At 35.2% G+C, this 20,967-nt stretch overlaps 1 protein-coding gene across 1 annotated transcript in view; it reads left to right on the forward strand.

Moving 5' to 3' along the window:
- The window catches only part of FAH (fumarylacetoacetate hydrolase), a 61,101-nt gene extending 40,361 nt beyond the window's left edge, over positions 1-20,740 (forward strand). The window contains exons 10-14 of the mRNA XM_003755503.4: positions 2,827-2,902; positions 5,333-5,379; positions 6,680-6,781; positions 11,078-11,195; positions 20,588-20,740. Coding sequence (XP_003755551.1) covers positions 2,827-2,902; positions 5,333-5,379; positions 6,680-6,781; positions 11,078-11,195; positions 20,588-20,667 — 423 coding nt within the window. The 3' untranslated portion in view covers positions 20,668-20,740. The remainder of the gene's footprint in view (positions 1-2,826; positions 2,903-5,332; positions 5,380-6,679; positions 6,782-11,077; positions 11,196-20,587) is intronic.
- Positions 20,741-20,967: the final 227 nt, after the last annotated feature.

Consider the following 20,967-nt stretch of genomic DNA (forward strand, 5'->3'; position numbering starts at 1 on the left):
TCTATTATTACCTCCATTTTTCAATTGAGAAAACTGAAGCAAACAGAATTTTAATGACTTGGTCTGGATCTCCTAATAAATAAAGAGACTGAATTTGAACTAGGTCTTTCTGATTCCAGAGCCAGCTTTATTCTTTATTTTTTTGAAATTTTCAACAATATTTTATTTTTACAAATACATATAAAGATAGTTTTCAACATTCATTTTTGTAAGATTTTGTGTTCCCAATTTTTTCCCCCTTCCTCTCTTGTCTTACTCCTCCCTAAGACAGCAAGCAATCTGATATATGTTAAATATGTGCAATTCTTTGAAACATATTTCCATATTTGTCATATTGTGCAAGAAAAATCAGGTCAAAAGAGAAAAAAAAAATAAACAAAAAGGTGAAAATACTATGTATGCTTTGATCCATATCCTATCTCCATAGTTTTCTCTCTCTTTGGATGAAGGTAGCATTTTCTTTCCCAAGTCCATTGGAATTGCCAGGCCCAGCTTTAGCTACTGCATTATCTCAGTGGCCCTTGTTGGAGCTAAGCAAAAGGCTAAAACCTCTTAATAAAAATTGTGTATCTCCTCAGAAGTTGAGAAAGTTGTGAATACCTGAATTAAATTCTCTGCCTTTGATAAGACCTCCTCTGGTAAATCTTACTGCGGTCCCAATGTATTTGGGACACCTTCAGTAATTTAAGCAACTTAGAAACTTTAACTCCTTGTGTAGTAATAGTAGCAATTTGGTCCCTCTTTAAAGGACTGGAAACAAAGAAAAGGAATCTAAGGCTATTTTATTTCACTAACATTTCTAGTGGAAGCAATGAACCTGCAATGTCTACTCTTTTCTGAATAATTTTTTGAAAAGCATTTGTTAGCTTGGTCCACTGGTTATCAGACTGTGGCCAAGTACTGTTTTATTCTGTAGTTTCAATTAATGACTAGGGCACCTCTTTGGGAGAACAAAGTAAAACAAAACAGCTGTTTATAAATGGAAACTTAATAATCTTCCAGAATATGAAAGGAAAAACCTACTCTGACTTTTGTTAGAAAAGGCAGCTTTCCATTCTAAGGCCCAGAGTATTCTACTCCCATTGACTTCACTTTTTTAAAACCATCTACCCATCCCCCTTATACTGTTGTGTTTGTTTATGCCATTTTACTAAAACTATTCTCTTAAAAATCACAAATGGCTCCATCCTCATTTATCTTGATCTCTCTGTAGCATTTGACTCTATTGAAAGATACTCCCTTCCCATCTCTATTTTCCTGAATTCCTACCACCATCCTAATATAAACCCTCACCAACATCTATCAGACTCTTCTCTTCCCCCTCACTAATCTGTCCTTCATACTGATGTCAAACTACTCTTGTACATGCATATCACTTCTCATGTCTCTCTTCCTTTTTTATTTTCTTTAAACACTTTATTTAAGATAAGGCGCTCTGGTGACAAACTTCCTCTATACTATGTTTCCTCTCCAGAACTGTAATAGTTCACATTTATGTAGTATCTTAAGGTGTGAAAACTACTTTTCCTACAGCAACCTGGTGAGATAGGAAATTGATTATCGTCCCTATTTTCTGGATTGAAAAACTGAGACAGAAATAACCACAGAGTAACTTACCTCTGGTCACTTGGCTCCTAAATATTAGAGTAGGAATTTGAAGCAGATTTCCTAATTCTTTCCACCAGATAGCATTAATTATCTATTGCCTTCTGAATAGGGGTCAGGCTTTTTTTGGTCTTATATTCAGGCTTTTCTACAGTCTGGTACCTTTTCAGCTCTGTTCAATATTACTCTCTGCCACATACACTGTGCTTCAGGAAGAATGCATTATTTTGTTACACATACACACACACACACACACACACACACACACACACACACAACCATGCCCTTTGTACTTTATCATTTCTTTTTCTTTCCTCAGGCTATACTAGGTTTCTGTAACATCTTCCCTTCTTGAATTCTAATCTGTTTATTTTAGAGCATTATCCATCATTTATAGAGATCCATCATTTAGAGTTCATATATATATACATAACGTAGTATGGTGCCATTATCTTTGTACATATCCCTTCAGAGATAGTGACTTATGTTTTTATTTCCTGTGGTAATCACAGTGCTTTATATATATAAGGTTTAAATGAATATTTGTTGAATTAAAACCACACTCAGACTATAAATTGCATATATATTGTAAATCTATGGAGTGGAGAACTTGTCTTATTTGATTTCTTTGCCTTCTCAGTACCTAGCCCCATGTCCTGGGTACAATAAATCCTGGAGTTTGTTATTGATGACAATTTCCTGTTAATTTTCTAAGTTAAGGATATTCCTGGGCATGATGTTGGAAAAAATTATCTTTGTATCTTTGTGTATACATACCTACTATATATATAAAGCTTCTTGAAGGCAGGAATTATTTTAATTTTTGTCTATAAATTATATACCCAGTTTCTAGGGCCCCATGCCTTGCACAGAATATAGACACTTAATTACTGAATTAAGAACAGCCCAGGGAATAGAACATCAGTCCAGAAGTCAGAAAACTTGAGTTCAAATCGGGCTCGAGACTTATTCATTGTGTGGTCCTGAGAATGTCATTTAACCTCTGCCTCTGTTTCCTCATCTATAAAAAATAGAGGGAATAATAGTACTAACTTTCCAGGATATATATGAGGATAAAGTGAGTTGAGATAATATTGGTTGGCAAACTTTAAGGTTTTATATGTATATATTATATAAACATTTAAGGTTACTATGATGATGATAAGGCAGAGTAATTTGTCATGAACAAAAACTTATTTTATGTGTTTTCTTCCCTTACAGGATCCTAAACCTCTGCCTTATCTCTGTCACGAAGAGCCCTATACATTTGATATCAACCTCTTTGTTGCCCTGAAAGGTACCGTATATACTTATGTTGGATGGAAGCCAAGTTTGGAAAGTGTTAATCTCCTCTGGCACAGAGCATTATACACAGAGGAGATGGGTCGACTGCCTCCACAAATGAGATTAACTATGGCATATAGAATTAAGTTGTCTGCTCCCAATGGTGGAAGTTGTAGAGATGATAGAATGACATGGCACAGCTAAGTTATTTATAATAGCCAGAATTTTAAAGTATAGAAAATCCTTACCCCTTTATTTCTCCTATCATAGATCTAGAACTGAGGTTATTTCATCCTATAGCCTCTTTATTTAGTAAATGAAGAAACTGAGGTCCAGAGAAATTAATTGGCTTGTCCAAAGTCACATAGATAGTAGGTTGAAGAGATGAGGTTTGAACCCAGGTCTTGTGGTTCAAAGCTTAATGCTTTTTCTGTAATGCAGGATTTGGCAAAGGAAGGCGGTGCAACTCAGAACTTTCTGCTGCTTAAAGGTTTCTATTTAGTAGAAAACTTATAAATAAAAAGTCTAGAGCCATTTTCAGTGCCAAAAGCCTGTATTTCTTCCTCTTTCATTTTTTTCCTTTCTCTTACATCATTACCTGTTTCCCTGGCTACCCTGTTTTTAATACTTTGCAGACTCCCTGTATTTTTGTCTTTTCCTCCTCCTTTTGTCCCTTGTGGTTCTCAATTCAAAGGTTTTGGCCTCTTCCCACGTACAAAGCTGTTGGCAGGAGGACATCCCCCAGATATGCTGATTAAACCAAGGAAAGGGTAGTTGAATCTGCTCTACAGTGAAAAGCTAACTTTGGGAGGCCATTAGAATCGTTATTTAGGCCTCCCTCTGAAATTAAAACTGTCCACAAATTCAATTAAATTCAGCTCAGTGTACATATAAAAAATGTCTTCTCAGTGTGTGGCACTATACTAGGTTCAACTCAATAGCTTTCAGGCAATCCTTAGCCCTTCTATAATATTTCAGTATAGCAGAATCAGGACGAACTATTGAATCTACTGTCATTTGCAGCTGCATTTTCCTCATTCAACCATCCTTTTGTTAACATCCTTTCCTCTCCCCAATTTTCTGAATTCATGAAATTCAGATTTTTACATATTAAGTAATTGAATTTTACCATCAGAAAACTGCACACTAATTTCAGTAGTAGGCATTCCTCCATATTATGTTGTATTATCAGCTGGAAGAATGTATTTAATCAGTCACTGATTTTTAGAGAAGAAATCAATAAGGAACCATTTTGTAAGTATCTATTATATGTTAGATTGTGCTGGGCATTGAAGATACAGTTGTAAAAAGTGAAATAATTCCTGTTCTTGAGAAGTTTACATTCTATCAGGGAAGACAGTATGTACACAGGTAATTATATACAAAATAAATGAAAAGTCGTTTAGAGGGGAGGGACTACCAGGAAGAAACTCATGTAGGAGATGGTGCTTGAATTGAACTTTTAAGGAAACTAGAGATTCAGAAAGGCAAAGATGAGGATCACAGGTATAGAAAGAGAAGATGGAATGAATGTCCTGTGTGAGGAACAGCAAGTAGGCTGGCTTGGTTTGGCTAAAGAATATGTAAAAGGGAGTAATACGTAACAAAAGTAGAACATTAGCCCTGTGAAAGGCAATAAGTGCAGAGAAGTTTGTATTTGAGTCTAAAGGTAGTAGGGAGTCAGTGAAGTTAATTGAGCAGGGGAATGTTGTGATCTGATCTTTGTTGTAGGAATATTACTCTGGCCACATCTGGAAGATGGGGGAGGAAAAGGGGAAGGAGACAAGGGTCCATAGAGACCTGCTAGTCTAATCAGCTCACTTTAAAGTTGAGGAAAGTGTTCATAACTCCAGAGCCTGAAGGGACCTCAGAGGGTGTCAAGTCCTAACTTCTCATTTTTAAAAATGAGAAAAATGAAGTCCATAGAGATTCAGTCCAAAAACACACAAATAGTGTCAAAATTGGATTCAGGGTCACTGCTTCCCAATCCAGTATTTTTCCTGCTGTGCCATGATGCTCTTTCTGAAAGGTTAATTAACTTTCCAAAGATTTTCCAGAGTTTGAAAAAGGATACTTTGTTCTAAGAAGACCAATGATATAGTGAATGAAATATATACACACACACTACAACCACTGTTTATGAAAGCAAGTCAATTTTCTACCAGATGTGTTTCATCTTATTCAGACCCCATTTGGGATTTTCTTGGCAAAGATACTGGAGAAATTTGCCATTTCTTTCTCTAGCTCATTTTTTAGATGAGGAAACTGAGGAAAATAGGTTTAAGTGCCTTAAGCCTAGGGTCACCTAGACTGGATAGGCAGATTTGAACTTTGGAAGATTAGTCTTCCTAACTCAAAGACTAGCACTCTGTGCAATGTTTAGGTGCTCCAAGACAATTTACCAATGATATTTCTCTCTCTCTCTTTTTTTTTTTTTAAACAGGGGAAGGAATGAGCCAACCAGCTACAATATGTAGATCTAATTTTAAGGTAAGGTTTTGGACCATACCCGCATTTCTATATTGTAATCTCATTCCATCAACAGGTATTTATAAAGAACTAAGCAAAGTAATAGCAATTATTAAGACTATGCAAAGCAATGGGTTAAGCCCTGAATAGGATACAAAAATAATTAGAATACATTCTGTGCCCTCATCTTACTTGAAATCTAGCAATAGATATACAAATAGGCGGTTTAGTAAAAACTAAACAATAACTACTTTTCAGAATTGTATGTATAGCAAAAGGCCAAGACAGTTTCAAAATGCTTTGCGATATAGAAGGTAAGAAAGATCATTTCTAACTTCCTAAAAGAGGTGTCTTATGACCTTGGTATTGAAGGATGGGTCGCATTTCAAAAGGAAAAGATTGTGGGAAAGGAATAATGGGTTAAGATGAAGAGGGAATGATGTGAGGAAAGACTAAAAAATCAGATAGCTCCAGCAGGAAAACCGTAACATTTAACCCAGTTGTGCATTGCAAAGGAAACCATGAAATAATTTTAGATGCTGGAAAGATAGAGAAGCACTATCTCCTAGGTATCTCCTAGAAAAAGAGGCTTTTACTTTCCTGCCCAAGAGTGGCCCACCAGTTTAATTGGTATCTGAATTAGATTGACAAGCCCCATGGGCAAATGTGGTAGCTAGAGATGGAGTGTCTAGACATAACCAGACATGCCTCTATTTTATACTTAAACTGCCCTAGGCTCTACACCAAAAGGGCTGATTTGCCCTCTAGCTCTTAAAATGGCTTTTCTCTTTTTGCTCCTCCTGGAGGAGTGTGTATTGCATAGTTATAGTTTCATTGATTTCCCCTCCAAGGAAAGTAAATGGTTATGTAAATCATACTCAATGACTGTAAGATTTTGGATTATATTGCCTTTCCTCCAGAGAGTGCACCCTTAGGATAGAATTGCTTAAGTTATTTTGTGTTATGGAGCCCTGTGGTCTAGTGATGCAAATGGAACCCTTCTCAAAATAATTTTAACTACAAAGAATAAAATGTATCAGTTCAGGAAAAAAAACAGGTTTCATTGAAATAGTTATCACAATACTTTTAAAAAATATCTGCTTGAATAGAAACGAGCCTATGAAACCTTCAGATTGGAAAATGACCTATTGGGGAACTCCCTCCTGGTTGAGTTTCTTTGTTCACTTGATCTTGATGCAGTTTTGATTTCCTCAGGCCTTGTCAGCCTTATCAAACTTGCATTGTTGAGAAAAATGTAAAGTAATGGGTGAAGATTAAGTAAATCCCTTCCTGACTTACATCTCTCTCCTTTTCATCTCAGCACATGTACTGGACAATGAAGCAACAGCTTGCTCACCATACCATCAATGGCTGCAACCTCCAACCTGGGGATCTCTTGGCATCTGGGACCATCAGTGGGCCTGTAAGTATTAGGTGGCCATGACAATTGTCTATTGAACAACTCTACCTGAGAGATTTGACAAGTTTTGGACTCGCCATCAAAATGATGCTTCTATAATCTTTACCATTCTTTATTTCCTTACATGTCATTCTTACTGGTTCTCTATAGTTTTCCTGTAGTTTCAAATGGTAATAATAACAGTCATCATTCATAGAGTGCTTTGAAGTTTTCAAAGCACTTTATATATCTGTTATCTCATTTGACTCTCTCCTTCCATGACCTCACTGACTTGTCTCAGTGGTCTCTGTTTTATTTCTGGTATAATAAGTATAGAGTTCTATTTGATATGAAAACTGGGAAAAAACCAATCTTTCTTTTTTGTACCTTCAAAAAAGGTTCAATAATAAAAAAATTTTAAACTATCCATGAAGAGAAAAATTCTTTCTTTCTTTTTTGCACCTTTAAAAAAGACTCAATAATAAATAAACAATTTTGAATATTTAAACCAATATACAAAGAGGAGCTTTTCCTAAGCATTGTCTTTAATCTGCCTTTTTAGTAATAGGGTATAATAGAGTATAGAACTAAAGGTTGGAAAATCCAAATACCATGGGCAGCTTTGCTGAGCACTTCTTAATCTCTTTGAGCCCAAGTTTCTTCATCTATGCAATGGAGACCTTTATTATCCCTGCCACATGTCACAGGGTGATTGTGAAGACTGAGATGATATGTATTGGAGTACTTTGAAAACTAAAAAAAGTTATGCAGATGTGAGGGATGAGTATTATTAGATGATGATGGGCAAGAAGAAAAAATGTTGAGTCATTCCAATGTTGTTATTTTGAGATGAGCCACTAACATGCTAATTTAGAGCACGTATTTTATATTTCTTTGTAAGGTTATTTTTAGTGTTGATCATGCATCCTGTGTCCATCGGCCTTGGAGGCTGTTTGCCTCCTCAAGGAGTGTTAAGAATATGGACATTATTTGTTCATTTTCTCCTATTTGCTATAAAGATACCATACTCTTAGAATTAGTTCCAAGGATTCAGATCAATTAGAGGAAAATCATTATGTTTTGTATTTACTCTTTGTAAATAGAGATTTGGAGAATACATTATGCAACCTTTTATATTTGTGAACTTTTCAAAAGATTTTCATTGAACAGTTGTTCATATCTTGATAGCCTTGACCTAGGGCATAATCTTTTCTTGTGGAGACTGAGTGCACTGAAAGGTTACTTTGATTTTATAATTTCAGAATTCAGGCTATGTTTTATTTCCTTCTTAATCACGTCCACTATCCTGTCTAAGAAGCACATGATGTCTTTCCATTACTTTAGGCTCCATTTGTAGTGGTTTGCTATATGCTTAGAGAATCATTTCAGGGCTTAAATCCTGCTTTTCATTTGAATTCAGCCAGAGTTCAGATTCCATATTACTTGGAATGTAGCTTATCTATACTTAATAATAACAACTACCCTCTTGCAATATGCTTCATGATTTATTGATTCCCTTTCATGAGTCCCCTCTTTTAGACATTTATTTAATGGTGGAACTTGAATGATGCCTGACTAAATGAATGGTACTCATCTATCATACTATGGCAATGCAGCTGATATTTTAAGCCTGATCAGTACACCAATCATAAATCCTTAGATTAGAACTGAAAAGAATTTTGGGGATTATTTAGTTCAATCTCCTCATTTTACAGATTACTTAAGTCCTTCTTTCTCGTGATCTATAAACAAGAGTTGTAGTAGAAGGACTCTTTGAGCTGTAGTCAGGAATCTTGGGTTCTACTCTTGGCCCTGTTCCCAGATATGTGAGACTTCTTAATCTCTCTAGGTTCCTGTTTTTTCATTTGAACAATGAAGATATCAAGCTATTCAATCTCTGAGACTCTTTCTAGCCCTAATATTGTTATATTAGTTCTAATATTTGTGTACATACAAAAATTGTGTACATACCAAAAAAAGACATGCAAAAGATTCCCAAGCATGAATAACAATGTGTTAAACACTTAGAGTCTAGGATGGGATAAACTAGTAAATACTTAACAATCAACTCTTCAGAAAAATAAATGTATGCATAACACATTTTAAAGTTTATTTGCATTATTCACATTTTTCTTATTGCTTCCTTCAATCTAGCCAATTAACAGAAAATTAAATCAAGCCCAGATTTGTAACATTTGCTGATTTCTGAGTTCCAGATGTTCACACTGAAAGTTTAACAATTGGCTTTTAGAAACCAGTATGATCTGCTTCAGTGCACCTTTGAGTCTAGAATATGGTTTTATATCTAAATGACTAGAGAAAAAAAGATGGTATGATGATATAAGATAGATTAGTGGTTTAAAGAGAAGTATCATCAGGCAATGAGAGAATCTGTACTATGATGCTCTTATCCCTATCTCCCAGGTTGCAGCAGATGAGGTAGGAAGAAACAGAGCAAGAATGGCGTTGCTGTACTTGCCATAGATTTTCTTCCTTCTCTATCTTTGTGCCTCTAAGTAAATAAATGAAAAAGCATATTTTAAGAGCTTACTATGCGCCAAGTCCTAGAAATACAAATAGAAAGCAAGAAAATCTCAGCTTTCAAAAAGATCACATTCTCATTGGAGGATATAGCACTTACAAGGTGGTTCAAATACCAAGTAAAAGGAAGGGCCCAGTGGTTCTGCTTCAATAGGGGAGATGACACAGTCCTGGGACTTTGAGATGCATTGATAGGTCAGATTTTGAACTTCCTGAAGAGTCACGGGCTCTTAAAAATGCTAGCATTTGTCTGATAACACTTATATTTGGATACACTCCCATCAAGATGAGAGTCTTTTATTAAAGAGGATCATATAATTTAACCTGGAAGTGACTTAGGCATATATTGTCTAATGTTGTTCTCAGTGGTGTCTGACTCTTCGTGACCCCAGTTAGGGTTTTCTCAGCAGATACTGGATTGGTTTGCCATTTTCCTCCCTGGCTCATTTTACAAATGAGGAAACTGAGATGAACAGTGTTAAGTGACTTGCCAAGGGTCACACAGCTAGTAAGTGTCTGAAGCCAGACTCACAAAGATGTATTCTCAACTCAAGGCCCAGAAAGACTCTATCCATTGCTCCATCTAGCTGTGTCCCCCCACACCCCTTTTTCTTCTATGTAGTCTAATTCCAGGTGGCAAATGTAGAAACAGAAGTTTAACAAAGTTAGGTGATAAAAGATTATATATTTAGAACTGAGAAAGTCATCTCATTCAACACTTCATTTTACAAATGAGGACATTGAAGCTCAGAGAGTTTGAGTGACTTGCCTTTATTCAGATACTTATTCAAGGTCACACAGGGAAGAAAGGAGAACAGCCAGAATTTGAATCCAGATCTTTGCACTCCAAATTTAGGATTTTCCCCCCTGTAATTCACGTTCTTCTGTGTTTGTTCTGGTATTTTGCATGCTGAAAAATATTAAACATCATGTATTTGGTTAATTTCAACCTCTAGAGTAAAATGGAAGAGAATATGCTAAGGAGATAAAACACCAGATTAGAAACTGAAGAACATTAGTTCTAATTCTAGCTCTGCTCACTTGGACGAGTTGCTTTATTTCTCAGCCTCAGTTTCCTCATCTGTAAACTTGGGATTTAAATGTTTTTATGTGGGGTAGGTAGGAGGCACAATGGTTAAAACACTGGGTCTGCATTCTGGAAGAACTGAATTCAAATTTGGCCTTGGGTACTTACTAGCTAAATGACCCTGGATAACTTCCCAGAGTTGTTGTAAAAATCAAATGAAATAATAATTGTAAAGGGCTTAGCAGATATTAAATGCTACATAAAGCTTAGTTATTGTTGTTATTACTTGTGATAATGGCCAAAGATTGCACTTTTTCTTAAAAAAAAAAAAAGAAAGAGATATATAATATTTTCCAGTTACAGAGTGCTTCTGTGCTCATTATTTCATGTGATCTATATAGCAACCTTCTGAGAAAATTGATTAGTGATATACCAGCCATCTAAAAATAAGAGAACAACAAGTAAGAACACTTACTTCTCCATCCTTAAGGAATAAGTGAACACAGGATGTTCTGGTGATCAGGTCTTTGACTCTGTGATGTCTTGAGAGGGATTCCCTTTCTAGGGCAAATCAGCGACTTCAATTTGTAGGATGTCCCATGACCCATTACTGTAAACCATACCTGTGATTTTTTATTATTAATAAAAAACTTCTCAATTCTATCCAGCTAGATTTTATTAAACTTTTGAATGTAAGTCACTCTGCCTAATAAATGATATTTTTCTTTCTGTTCCCAATTTCCATTGTTAAGAATCCTGAAAACTTTGGATCCATGTTGGAATTATCATGGCGGGGAACTAAAGCCATTGATCTTGGGAATGGGCAGACCCGAAAATTTCTTCAAGATGGAGATGAAGTCATTATAACAGGTAAGAACTCCCTGATCCTTTCAAATGTTGCCAAGTTGAGTCAACAAGTATTTATTAATGCCAGGTCCTTTGTCATGTATGATCATTCTTATACCTGCAAAAGTTCTACTCTTTCCCATTCTCCACCCAACATTTCATTATTGACTTTTTGGGCAAATTTCATGTTTTGTTTTCTTTCCACTGTATATGTACCTGAGGAACAATTTTTTAAAACAATGGCTAAATAATCATTACAATGATACAGTATCTGCAGTAATATTTGAACAGGAAAGAGATGCCTTATGTTGCTTATCTCACATTTATCCTTTGATTCTAAAGAAATTCTGAATGGTTTGGAAATGTTTTCCCTTCCTACTATGTTTTTCCTGTAGAACACTGTATGCCATAATGTGGAAAGATGATTGACCCTGCTTTCAGGAGGCCTGGGTCTCAGTCCTTGCTCTGCCATTAATTTATGGTGACTTTATACAAGTGACTTCACATTGCTAGGTCTCATTTTTCTCATCTGGTAGTCCCATAAAGGAATTGGATCAGATAATCTCTAATCCAGGGGTTGGCAAATCACATTTAAATTAAATTAAATTAAAAATTACAGTTTAAAGTAAAAATGTCAAAACAATTCTTATAAAAATAGACAGCAGGCTGGGTTTGACTCATAGGCTATAGTTTACTGACCCTTAGGTTTCCTTTTAATTCAAAATTCTTCCACTTAAATAACTTTTTCAGTTTCTTTCTATCAAAATGATGTCTAAGGGAAAATAAATACATAAAAGTTAAATTTAGAGGGCTTTAGTTAAATTGGTGAAATATTAAAAAGAAGTTAAGATTATTAGGGACACATCTATATCCTATAAGAATAAGGTAGCCAAGTGATTGGTGTTCAAAGCTATTAACCTACTAAATCATATAATTTCTAAATAATATTAAGGATTTTGCTAAAATAAATTCTATTTTTAATAAGAAAAATAAAGTTCTTTCTTTTTTCTTATTAATAATAGGACTATCTAGAAATTCAATAAAAATGAATTGAGGTCTTTCATTTTCATTGTATCTCTCATTATGCTCTCATAATTATCATATCTTATCATATCATAATAATATCAGGTTGGTACCTGTTGAGTCCAGGATGGATGTTAGAATAAAATGAAGCATTCATAGGTTATTCAACAATGAACAAAAGATATTTACTTAGCCAGAGCAGAGGAAGGATATTCATCAACAGTACTCAAGCACTTAGCTCTGGAAGACTCAGCCCTCCTCATCTCTATGTGGAAATTATCAGCAGGGCAGGATATGGTACTTTATTCCATCTCAGTGTATTTGCCAAATTTAAAGGGTCTTGACCCCATATGGGCAAGTTTTTTAATTCCCTGAAAATCTATATTGTTATGGACAAAGGCTCCCCAAAATCTCTGTCTATACTGATACATCTTGAGGCTTGATTAATCAAGTCCTAAGGACAGCTTTATCAGCTTTTAGGGAAAAAACAACCATGTTGTGGAAGAAAGAGAATTTTGGCTATCATACCCTTTTTTTCTATTCCTTTTCATTTTTCATCTTGTAAAACCAGCATTTCTATTCAAAGAGGATTTTATAAAAAATAGGTTTTTGCTGCGGTTTGTCATTGTGGTAGCCTTTCTATACCCACAGGAAAGGTTTTCTTGTAGACAAGGTAAGAGTAACTAATTAGTAGACTAAAAATAAAGAGCTCATTATATTGTTTTGACAGAGGACAGAACTGCAAAAGCATAAAATTTTAGGGCCTCAAAGAAAGCTTCATTTGCATGAATTTATGCTTCTTTCACATCTAAAATCCTATTGGTTTTATAATTCTCTTTTCTATGTCATAGCAGCATAATGAAGTTTTTGTTTTTGACATGTTTATTATAGATTATGTCCCCTTTGACATTACATTTCTATGATTCTACAAAACATCAACTTTGACTATTCAGAAGCTTATTATCCAATTTGGGGATTTTCCATGTCCTTTCATTCTTTTTTTTCTTCCATGTTGCCTTATTGCCTTTGGGCCTTTCACCACTCATTAATTCCCTGAAAGAGTAGGCTAGGGAACTGACAGTAGTGGCCAGGCAATCTTATTACTAGTTTGTAGCCTTATAGCTTATTTGAGTCAGAAGTGACCTTTGAGGTGATCTAATTTCAGCTCCCCCTTTTACAGATAGATACTGAAACCCTCCTAAGTGACTTTTTCAAGATCATACAACTAATTGGTGTCACTGGCAAAATTAGAACTCACATCTCTTCAAATCAGTGCAGCTCCCTTTTGCCAACCTAAGTGGGACTCATTTGTAGGCCAGCTGCCATTGGCTTATTTAATGAGCACCTACTTTGCACTGTGCCTTGGGAATACAAAGACAAGTCAGTAGTCTCCACCCTCAAGTTTACATTTTTTTCTTGAGGAAACAGTTGATGAAAATCCCATATGGAGACAGAAGTCCTTGAAGACTAAGCTAGCCATATTATTTTTAATGGACTATTTATGCCTCTTCACAAAGGCTTCATCCTTCTGGGTCATGGTGCTGTTTGGGTTATAATGAAAAACAAATCAACAATTTTGCCCTTCTCCTCCCTGCCAAAAACCCCAGAACACTGCATAAAAAGAGAAGGGGACTTTAGTCTTATCCTAACTCTGCAACTAATGAGCAGTGTGACCTTGAGCAAAACATAAACCTGAGAATCTTTAAAAAAATGTTTTATGGTTTTTAGGTTTTTTTAATTCTTTAAATATCAATGTTAGTGACTCTTCCCACTAGCTTCTCTTCTCCCCCTCCTCCAGCCAAAGGAAACATGAGTATGTTCCAGAATAACAGAATGATGTTTTAAATTTTATTTCTATCTTTGGTTAATAATAATAGCTAATATTTGTATCTTCCTGAGTTCAAATCCAGCTTCAGATACTAACTAGTTGTGTGATCCTGACAAGTCACTTAACCCTGTTTGCTTCAGTTCCCTCATCTATAAAATGAGCTAGAGAAGGAAATGACAACCCACTCTAGTATCTTTGACAAGAAAACCCCAAATAGGGTGACAGAGAGTTGGATGTGACTGAAATGACTGAACAACATTTTGTATAATGTTTTAAATTTAAATTTTGTAAAGCATTTTACATATTTTCTCATTTAATCCTTGCTAATAATGCTGGGATGTAGAGTGATAATATTATTTCCATTTTATAAATAAAAATCTGAAGCTGAGAGAAGTTAAATGACTGGTTCTGTCCCACAGCTGGTATCTGAGATGGGGTTTGGGCTCAGGTTCAAGTCCAGCTCTCTATCTGCTATGCCATTTAGCTGGTTAAGAGAGCTCAACTCATCGAGGCAGTGTACCTCTTATCTCCTTTTCTGTGTCATTAAGTGACAACAGATTTGGCATTACAATTGACTTTCTATATAAACTCAAGACAAATATATTTTATTATCATTGCATTCCATATCCTCCTGCAAAAAGTAGGGTTATTTTTTCAATCCATATGTCTCACAGTTTAATGATTTTCTTCCTAATGCCTCAGTGATCTGAAGGAATCAGTGCTCTCTCAAAATACTTGGTTTAATACTCCAGGAGTTAACATTATACAGGAGGATTTATTTTATTTTTGCTGAGGCAATTAGGGCTAAGTGACTTGCCCAGGGTCACACAGCTAGGGAGAATTAAGTGTCTGAGATCAGATTTGAACTCAGGTCCTCCTGACTTCAGGGTGGGTGCTCTATCCACTGTGCCCCCTAACTGCCCCTATACAGGAGGATTTATAAAGTATTGAGAGAAAAGTTTTTCTTAGGATCTTCCCCTTGTCTTTTAGAAAACTGCTGTTCTAAGTCATTTTGATAGATTATTAATGTGTTTCAAACAAATAAACAAACAAACAAAAAAAAAACCCTTCTTTACTTGATAGGATTTTCCCGGGAATGAGTTTTCTGAACATTGTAATTCAACCAATGACTGACATAAAAATAATGAAACTGAACAAGAGAACAAGAAAGAACTTTGTCTCTTGACAAATTATGTCTTGGTACATTAGATTTAAACCAAAGTGATCGATGACAGATCTTGGTATCAGGCTGAAATGAAGAAGGATCTGGGAGGATAAGGAATCAAAATGTGATATTGATTTTGAAAGAGAGATGAATATTTTTGATGACAGAAAATGTATGTTTTAGAGACTGCCTCTTGAATGGCATAGTTTGCATTGGTTATAGAGAATTGCTATAGGCCAGGTTATAAAGCTGAGGGCACTAGAGTCACTGGTGTGTACTGTTTCAGTCTTTTAAGAAAATGATCTGTTGGCCAGTCTGTCTTGTTCAATATTTTTCCTGTCTTGGAATAACCCAGAGAACTATTATCATTTGTGATAGAGTTTCTACTAACTTTAAATGATTTATTATTTTCTCATTTAAGCTAGGGTATCAGGAACTCAATAGTGATTGAGATATTGTGAGATATTGGTTTAATACTCCAGGAGTTAACATTATACAGGAGGATTTATTTTATTTTTGCTGAGGCAATTAGGGCTAAGTGACTTGCCCAGGGTCACACAGCTAGGGAGAATTAAGTGTCTGAGATCAGATTTGAACTCAGGTCCTCCTGACTTCAGGGTGGGTGCTCTATCCACTGTGCCCCCTAACTGCCCCTATACAGGAGGATTTATAAAGTATTGAGAGAAAAGTTTTTCTTAGGATCTTCCCCTTGTCTTTTAGAAAACTGCTGTTCTAAGTCATTTTGATAGATTATTAATGTGTTTCAAACAAATAATGTTCATGTATTCATGTATAATGGATATTAAAATGTTTGCCTTCTCAAGAAGGAGGGAAAGGCGCAAGGAGCAAGAGAATTTAGAATTTAAAATTTGAAAAAATGTTAAAACTTTTTTTTCATGTAATCGGGAAATATTTAATGAAGTAAATAAAATATTTTTTAAAAAAGAAAGATTTGGTTAATATGTTTTTCACTAATAGATTTTCAGTCATACCACATAAATTATTCTATAGTTTGTTTAGCAAAATAAATGTTGCCCAAAGCAACCTTTTCACTTCCCAGTTTATTTGAGTATAGTAGTTACTCAAAATCATAGAATCACAGATTTTTTAGTGCTGAAAAGGATTTCAGAGCTCATCAGGATACTTTTATATGGGAAAATTGAAGCTCAGAAAAGTTGTCAAGTCCCAGTCTTTTGACTTCAGATTCACTGCTCTTCACATTATATCACGCTGTTGGTCTTTTGGTAGGTTAATGGTTTATATCAAACATATATGAGGTCTTTCTAAAAAAAGACTTTAGGAAATTATTTGGCTAAAGACTCAACATGAACCAACAGTCTATGTTACCAGCAAAGCTAGTATAAAATGTAAGTGATTCATAGGAACATAATATCTAGAACCAAGGAAATAATAGTCCCCTGCTATTATGTAGGCAGCCAGGTGACACAGTAGACAGAGTGCTGGGCCTGGCGGCAGGAAGACTCACCCTCCTGAGTTCAAATCTGACCTCAGACACTTACAAACTATGATATGCTACACAAGTCACTTAACCTTGTTTGCCTCAGTTTCCTCATATGTAAAATGATTTGGAAAAAAGACATGGCTAGCCATTCCAGTATCTGTACCAAGAAAACCCCAAAGAGTCAGACACAACTGGAAAACAAATCAGCTCGACAGTGTATGTATTGATCAGATCTCATTTAGAATATTATCTTAGATCTGAAACATGACATTTTAGGAGGGAAATTGCTAAACCGGAGCTTAACTCCCTTCCCTGGCTTCCTAATCATTATGTGTATTGTCTCTTTAAAGGCAGCTAAATGGCATAGTGAATTAGGGGACTGAACCTAGAGTCAAGAAGACTTGAATTGCAATCTAGTCTCAGAAACTTACTAACTGTGTGATCCTGGGCAAGTCACTTAACCTCTGCTTTCTCAGTTTCCTCATCTGTAAAATGGCATTAATAATAATAATACTTATTTCAGAGTATTGTAGTAAGGATCAAATGAGATAATATTTGTGAAAATACTTAGCACAGTGCCTGGCATATGTTGTCATTGTTCAGTAGTGTTTGACTCTTCATGACCCAATTTGGAATTTTCTTGGCAATGAGGCTGGATTCATTTGCCATTTCCTTTTCCAGTTCATTTTAAGATGAGAAAACTGAGGTTAACTGGTTAAAGTGACTTGCCCAGTGTTACCCAGCTAGTAAATGTCTGAGGCCAAATTTGAACCCAGGGAGAAGAATCTTCTTGACTTCAGATTTAGCTCTCTATCCACTGCATCACTTAACTACCTGGCACATAATTGGTGCTTAATAAATATTCCCCCTCCAATAGAGTGTAAACTTGAGAAAAGGATCTGTTTTGTGTTTATGTTTGTATCACCAGTGCTTAGTATATAATAAGTGCTTTATAAATGTTTCTTTTTCTTAAATTTATAGAAGAGAAATTATAGGCAAGTGGCTGATCATCTGTGTCTCTGACTTTACATTTCTTTTGTGACTATTTTTATAAAAGAAAGAAGGGTCAAGGAGGGAAGGAAAGATAAATCTTTAGGTCTATCTTAGATGGCTCATTTTGGAATTTTAGAATGATTGGGAAAGAGCACAGAATTTGGAGTCCAAGAATCTGGACTTGAGTCCAAATTCTCCTACTTATTAACTATGTAGTTTTGGATTATTTACTTAACTTCTCTTTGCTGCAGTTTCCTTATCTGTGTGTGAAATTGAAGGATTAGGTTTTATAGCTGATGAAGTTTTCTTAAAAAAAGAGAGAAAAAATTCCAACAAAATCAATCATCAATACACTGAATAAATCTGATGTCATATGTAGTGTTCCACACTATTGGATCCACATACTCTTACCACAATGGAGCAAGATGGGGTGATAGGGAGGTTAAGAAGAGTCTTCTTATTTCCTCATTAGGTCTAATCTTGTTTTTGTTTTGTTTTTATAATGTTGCAGCATTAAATTTCAACTGTTTTGTGGTGATTGTTCTTTCTGTTTCCATTGTTGTAGTATGTACATATTGTTTTTCTGACTCTGCTTACTTCAGTTTGCATATGTTCTTGTAGATCTTTCCTATAGTCATCATTTATCTTTTTTTTTAATGCCATAGTAATATTATAGTAACAATCATGAACCACAGTTTAGTTAACTAACCATTCTCCCAACAGTGGCACCTACTTTAGAACCGAAAGGTTCTTTGCTTTTACAAAAAATGATGCTTTAAATATTTTGATGATTGCAAGGACTTTCTTTTTATTACTGACCCCTATGTCTAATAGAATTTCTGAGTCAGAAGGTATGGATATTTTAGTCACTTTATTGGCATAATTCCATGTTTCTTTTCAAATGTAACCAATTAATCTTCCATGTATTCTTTGTTCTTTTACTATTGTTAACATATGTCTTGAAAAATAATCCAAAGTTGAGAGTATAGAATTCATGTTCATAAAAGTGATTTTTTTTTCATCCCTTGCCTGATCAAATGGTGACCATTCAAGGAGTTTCCTAATCAATTTAGTGCCAACTGAGAAATTATAGGCAAGTGGCTGATCATCTGTGTCTCTGACTTTACATTTCTTTTGTGACTATTTTTATAAAAGAAAGAAGGGTCAAGGAAGGAAGGAAAGATAAATCTTTAGGTCTATCTTAGATGGCTCATTTTGGAATTTTAGAATGATTGGGAAAGAGCACAGAATTTGGAGTCCAAGAATCTGGACTTGAGTCTTAATTCTCCTACTTATTAACTATGTAGTTTTGGATTATTTACTTAACTTCTCTTTGCTACAGTTTCCTTATCTGTGTGTGAAACTGAAGGATTAGATTTTATAGCTCTGGAGTAGGTTTCAGTTTCAAATTCTTTTATCCTATTTTTACTTCTAGATTTGTTTTTCACTGTTCTTAAATTTCTCTTTTTTTCCCTACCTTCCCAAAATTGACTTGCAATATTTTACCTAAATGTTGTGGAACTCAATTAACAATAAGATTCAAGGTTGTAATAATAATAATAATAATAATAATACACATACACACATGTATCTCCAACTCTGCCAATTAATGACAGCTATGAGCCACTATAGGTCACTGTTTCTTTTACTGTCAGTTGTGAAAAGGGGATCAGAGTTTATAAGAGTTTATTTAGTATGATTCTTTCTAAGTCTTTGAAAACTAGATCCTCCTTTACTTCAAAAAGCATGATGATACCTTCTTCATTAGAGTTTGGCTCAGATTAGACATAGATGAGGTCTTTGTGGCTGCACTCAAATGGCACCTTCTTCCAGAGAGTCTTTCCTAATTTCCACATCATCCCCAACCAAAAACAATTCCTTCCTCATAATTCACATAATACTGAATTCTTTTCTTATGACACATCACATCCTTCATGTATAATTATTTGAATATTGGTCTTAATTCTCCTACTAGATTATAAACTCTGTGAGGGTCGTGTGTGTGTCTAACATTTTCTTCAGTTTTTGATAGCACTAAGTTTCATCCTTGTGTTAGGTCTGGGGCTTGCAAATATTCTGGATGTGAGAGAGTAGTCTCAGAAGATTGCCATATCACAAAGGCCTTATCATTAGATTTTCATCTATGCTGGAAGATTTACCCCTAGTCAACAGATTATACCAAGTATAGATACAATCCACAGTACACTCAAGAAAAGAGAGATCTGCTATCTAGTCTGAATCATACCCTAATGAAAAAAAGGTATCAATCATACTTTTTCAAGTAAGAAGGGAAACTTGAAGGGAAAGGAAGTAGACCTAGGTTTTGAAGGCTAATGAGCTCTTGTAAACTCAGATAGATCCTCTAGCTGCCTTCCCAAGGGTTAATATATCAACAGATAACCACATAGAAATACCTATCTTGGTTAGGAAGCTTCGCACAAATTCCCATCTTTCTAAAACCTCAGAGGCTCTTCTGAATTAGACTCAATAGATTGAATCCACACAAGGCTTCCTGTTAATGGTCAATATATTAACATTTACTAAGCACTTACAATTTACAAGGTACTATAGTAAATACTGGGAAAATACAAAGATGAATAAAACATAATCCCAGTTGAGTGAAGGAGATAGGATATGGACAAATTATAGAACCCTAATACAATGAAGCTTGTGGTAAGTATTATGGGGATTTAGAAGGCAGAAAAACTATTTCATGTGCTTTCAACATCTCCCAGATATCTGTCATATGATATTTGTTATGTGTCATGCATTTAAATAATAGTTTTAATCTGAAGAGTTCATAGGGTCCTTCGGTCTCTTAAATAATTTAGTTTTCCAACACATGTCATCTTCCTGTTTACTTATTTACTACAGCCTAACTTTCTTTGTGGTTGGTTGCAGTAGCAAACTCATCATTAATGAGCTTTTGCTGTTTTCTTTTGTAGGATACTGCCTCGGTAACGGTTACAGGGTTGGATTTGGCCAGTGTACTGGAAAGGTCCTTCCAGCCCCGTCAGTATTATAAAAGCCTCACATGTGACCTAAAGATGAAATAAATAGAATTCCAGTCTATCCTCCAATGGTGTAACTGGTCTTACTTTTGCATTTTACTATCTAAAAAAACCTGTTGTTTATGGATTCAAGTTTCAAGTCACTATTTAAATACAATGCCATCACTGCTTTACCATAACTCTTCCTTACACTTGAAAGCCTGGTATTAGTATGATAAAAAGAAAGTTTTACCAAATGTGGGGACAGAAAAGGACACTTATGGTACCTTGTTCCACACACAGCAGATTTCCTTTCCAAGACTACAACTTCCTTG

Source organism: Sarcophilus harrisii, chromosome 2 (assembly GCF_902635505.1).
Source record: "Sarcophilus harrisii chromosome 2, mSarHar1.11, whole genome shotgun sequence".
Taxonomy (NCBI): Eukaryota; Metazoa; Chordata; class Mammalia; order Dasyuromorphia; family Dasyuridae; genus Sarcophilus; species Sarcophilus harrisii.